General features: G+C 33.0%; 1 protein-coding gene across 1 annotated transcript; it reads right to left on the bottom strand.

Annotated features, from left to right (window-relative positions):
• Positions 1 to 1,291: 1,291 nt before the first annotated feature.
• LOC127127489 (glycerol-3-phosphate 2-O-acyltransferase 6) lies at positions 1,292 to 4,602 on the bottom strand. Its single transcript, XM_051056683.1, has 2 exons — positions 3,831 to 4,602; positions 1,292 to 2,346 (listed from the first exon to the last, which is right to left on the bottom strand). Exons 1-2 carry the CDS (start codon positions 4,452 to 4,454, stop codon positions 1,477 to 1,479), a joined length of 1,494 nt encoding a protein of 497 aa, XP_050912640.1. The 5' UTR covers positions 4,455 to 4,602; the 3' UTR covers positions 1,292 to 1,476.
• Positions 4,603 to 4,935: the final 333 nt, after the last annotated feature.

Here is a 4,935-nt window from a genome sequence, read left to right as displayed (position 1 = left end):
GCATCATGTTAGGATACTCTAAAAGCTCAAAAGGCTATATAATATATAACACTGACACATAGATTGTTGAAGAATCAATCCATGTCAGATTCGATGATAAGTATGACTCTGAAAAGTCAAAGCTGGTTGAGAAATTTGCAGATCTAGAGATCACCTATTCAGGTTCTAAAGGTAAAACTATGTTGAGGCAAAAGAGTTTAAAGATACTAAACCAGAAGTTGTTGAAGTTCAAACTCCTTTGAGGAAGCACAAACAATGATCTTTACACTCTGAAGAATTGATTCGGGGTGATAAGTATGAACCAGTAAGAACTAGATCCTCATTCAAACATTCTGAAGAGACGCTTCTGGGTTTGGTGTCCCTGATAGAGTCTACATTAGTTGATGAAGTGCTTCGGGATACAAAGTGGATTTTGGATATGTTGGAAGAACTTAATCAATTCTCTTGAAATGATGTGTGGGATCTTGTGCCAAGACCCAAAGGTACTCACGTTATTGGAACAAAGTGGGTCTTCAGAAATAAATAAATAAAATCATTGGATCATTAAAATATGTTGGATGGGTTGGATCAATCCATGCATATAAATGGATGAATTTAGTTCAATCTATTAAGTTGGTTTTTATATAGTGGATGAATTTAATGAATTTTTTGATGGATGGATTGAATGGATTTTGTCTTAATGGATCCAATTGCCACCCCAACTTGGGTTTTGATGCAGGATAAATGATAAATATAAATTATGGATTTGTAGATGAATGACTTGATGAAGATGAAAATTGTGAAGGGAGAAGATGAATGTATGTAATAATAATATTTTATAGTATAGTAAAACAAAATGACTAGACTAATCCAATAACCAAACATGTACACTAGGGAAAATTACAAAAAAAAAAACTAAATTTTTAATGTTATTAAGAAAATTAAAATTAAAAAAATAAACCTATCACACTAATGATTGTGATGACTAGGTCTTTATGAAAGGGCAAAATAAAGAAATCTTCAAATATTAAGAAAAAATATCAAACCTTTTTTTAATTTGAAATTTTTCAAAAACCGTCCATATTCCAAAGGATGAATAAGTATTAACCATATTAAATATTCTCCCAACCTATTGCATTTCAGTTACACTTAAGAATCATGATCATGTGACATAATAAAGACAATAACATAGTATTCACTCATTCTACCATGCTGGCTTACCAAATTCAGATATAAAAAACTGTCTCTTATCTACCACATGCTCTTAAAGTATACAAAATTGCACAAAATAGTTCATGAATTGACCCAATGATAAAAACTATAATTCGTATGATATATATCATAGTAACCAAACACACATAAAATGTTATTTTTAATGTGCCTCATCACAGTAAGTTTTTATTACTATCATGAAAATCTAAACATTCAAAAACACATTAAATTTGGTAGCTATATAAAAATTAATCAAAAGGGACAAAATTTGTCCCTTTTACAATTTCAAGCTTTCTCCTTCTTAGATGCAACTCTTCCATCAGTTCCAGCAAGCATAGCATACTTATCTTTCCTTGTTAAATTAGTACATTCAAATCCAAGTGTTCCAGCAATAACCCTTTGAATATAATTCGCAACTTCAATAGCCGATTTTCCGCCACTGCATGTTAACTCCTTAGGAAGCTGATTCAAGAACGTGATCTCGTAAGTTGGCACCGGATTCATGAACACGAAATAAGGATCCAAGACTTTATGTCCTCGAACCGTCGTACCATAAAACACACTTTGTTTCGTGTTGATCGCGACCGGGACGATCCTATCGGTTAATTCAGCGAACAGCGCGCTGAAACGTAGAAGGAACGGCTCCCTACAAGTCGTTCCTTCTGGACAAATCACTAAGTCACCTTCTTCGAGTAATTTTCTTATATTTTCCGCGTCTTTCTCTCGTTCTCTTGAGAGTGCGACGGCTTTAATCGGCGAAATTATTTCGCTGAATTTGCTAATACTATATGTGACGCAACTGATTTTTCTCCCTAGTGCAACTGCTGTAACCACAGGGTCTAAAATTGTGCGATGGTTACAAACTAATAGTACACCTTTTTGGCCTTTTTTTGGTGGTGGTGGAGGGGTGCCTTTAACAATTACTTTGATTCCTAAGAGTTTGTAATTGTACCAAGCAATTTTTTCTGGTAATGGGATGTTAAGGTATACCCTAAAGATGGAAAGTATGATGCCAATTGGGAACCATAGGAATGTTAATAGGGCAATAATTGGGGTTGGTCTTTGAACAAATCTACCTTCATGGAAAATAATTGGACTTAGAAGCTTTGTTCTTGGTAGTGGATCACATTTAGTTCTTGGAACCATATATCCATCCTGCAAAATTATGTAGTAGTTAATGATTTGGTTAGAATATTAACAATTTGAACTCGGTCTGATTTGAGTTTGAACTATTTTCTAGTTGGTTAGATTAATTACGGACTCTCTTTGCATATCATTTACATGAGAACAAAAAATGGTTTGGATTTTGTGTTTTAAGTGGTTAGACATGAGAAATTTGTGTAGGTGATAGACCTAAATTTTGGAAAATAGATTTGGTTCATGCATGAGAGTTTGAAAGTAGTTAAGAGTTCTGATTTATAAGAGAGAGAAGAAGTAGAACTATTCAACTGAAAAACAGAGTGGCATATCAAAGACTCAGAAAAAATGTATATACATAAATAATGAATAGAACATGGATGGACCACATGTTGATAGGAGTAAGTATATTAAAAAGTATGATTCAGACTGACTCATGGAGGGACCAATAGGGGTAAATATAGCATTGACGCACGCAACTCCGTGCAACTGAATGATATGCAATTACAGTGTGATTTAAAATTATATATAAGTAGACCTATCAAAATTGAGATAGGACAATTTGGATTATGTTTATTAAGGTCTTCTTTAGCCCAATAAAAATATTAATTTTAACTGAATTTCAGTGTGCATTTCAAAATGTTTTTAATGCAGTCGAAGCATATGCGATTATAATCCGTCCCCACAACCTCATTTTTAAAGATATGTTTATAGTCATAATTTTAAATTGTAATTGCAGTCGCGGATGCAATTGCAAATGTTGCGATTTTGATTATTGCGGTTGCTACGACATTTATTGTGGCGTAAACTTCAATTGATTGAAATAATAGTTGTAAAATACTTAATGTAATGATTTTTCATTACATTATGGGTTAATTAAATTTTGAGAATTTTGAAATTGAGTTTTAATGAAAATATTTGAAAAAACACAAGTGAAGTTGTATGATGCTCTTATGTGGTCGGATGCGTGATTTTAAATCACACCATAATTGCAGTTTAATGCAGTAGTAGAAACTTCGACATCAACAATATTGCGACACCAAATAGAATGTTAAATGCAATTTATAACCATGCCTATACGTATATGCAATAAGAGACTACAGACAAAAAACCAGAAGAGGAAGGGAGGCTCATTATGACAAAGAAAAACATGTCATAACCATTAATTCTTTCACCAAACAAAATTTAAATTTAGAAAATGTATAGTACTAAGTTGTTCATTTATTTATTTGTGAAATTATAAATACTCTAGCTGGATCGAGCTAAGAAACCGTCACTAAAAGCTCATAACTGTCACCTTCTTCCAAAAATAGAATTTAAGTCGAAAAATACTAATAAAAACAACATTGACTGAATTATTAATATAATGATAGAATATTGATGTCCATTTATTTAACACTTCCCATAGCTAAATTTCAATCATAATTATAATTTTTTTGCTATAACACCATAACAATGTAATTAAAAAACTTTTAATCAAAAGAAACTTTAATCGTACTAACCTTGCAAATTGACATGAATTCATGATCACTTTCACTGTCTCCCAATCCCAAATCAGGCAAATTAGAGTCATGAAATTCTTTGACAACAGCATCTTTCTTGAGTTTTCCAACAAGAATACCAGGTTCCATAACAAACCCGGTAACTCTACCCAATTTCGTCACCATAAGCTCGGTACCAATAACCTTATCACCTCCCAACAAATTCTTAACAAATGGCTCAACCATTACTCTCGGACTAGCCGTCACAATGTAACGCTTACCGAAAGAGCTGAACACATTCCACGCCTCCGGACGGACGTCCTCAGCGTAGAATTTCGTCAACACCGACCTTGAAACCATCTCAACATCACTGATCTTCAGACCTGCAAAGGTTATGAAGATCAGTGTCTTGATAGCAATGGTTTCAGAAACAAAAAGGTACGTGAAGTAAACGAAAGGGACGGAGATTAAGAGGATGAGTCCTCTTAGGAAACTACCCGCTTCGGTAGCCATAAGCATGTAGTAAGGAAAAGCGCTTCGAGATAAAAGAAGCGTGCCGTCTAAGTCGGACGCAATGGTTTGGTTTGATCTATCTTGTGTTTTGTTGCATTTTGAGATCGGTTCGAAATGGCGAAAAGCTCCCATGATTCTATGTATGGAGAAGAAAATGGGAAGTGAGGTTGAGAAGATGGGTGAGTAAAGTGAATGAGTTATATAGAAAAGTTAGAAATGTTATGAGGTGAAAGTAAGAAGAAGGTGTTTATAAAAGGAGTGGGGGAAGAAAAATGTGATGTTGTTGACCTATTGTTGTGCATGAGTTCTAATAAATGGAAAAGGATAGAGTGTGGGAGACCACACCATAGGTCCCATACAATGACTATGCTTAAAACAATATTATAATTAATTTTTAATCCTAAATTTTTTTAAAAATTATTTTAGAAAAACAAATCTATAAATACATATATATTCTTATACATTTTGTATTTATTGTTATTAATTTTTTTAATTGTCGTATCCGTCTTATATATATATATATAAATTTTCTTTAAAAAAATTTAAAAATGAAATACGATTGAACAGCAATAATTTTCTGGGATATAATGATAGCTGGTACGTACTACATTAA

The sequence above is a fragment of the Lathyrus oleraceus genome, chromosome 3 (assembly GCF_024323335.1).
Source record: "Lathyrus oleraceus cultivar Zhongwan6 chromosome 3, CAAS_Psat_ZW6_1.0, whole genome shotgun sequence".
Classification (NCBI taxonomy): Eukaryota; Viridiplantae; Streptophyta; class Magnoliopsida; order Fabales; family Fabaceae; genus Lathyrus; species Lathyrus oleraceus.
Note: the sequence above shows the minus strand (reverse complement) of the source record. Positions and strands in the feature narration are given on the sequence as shown.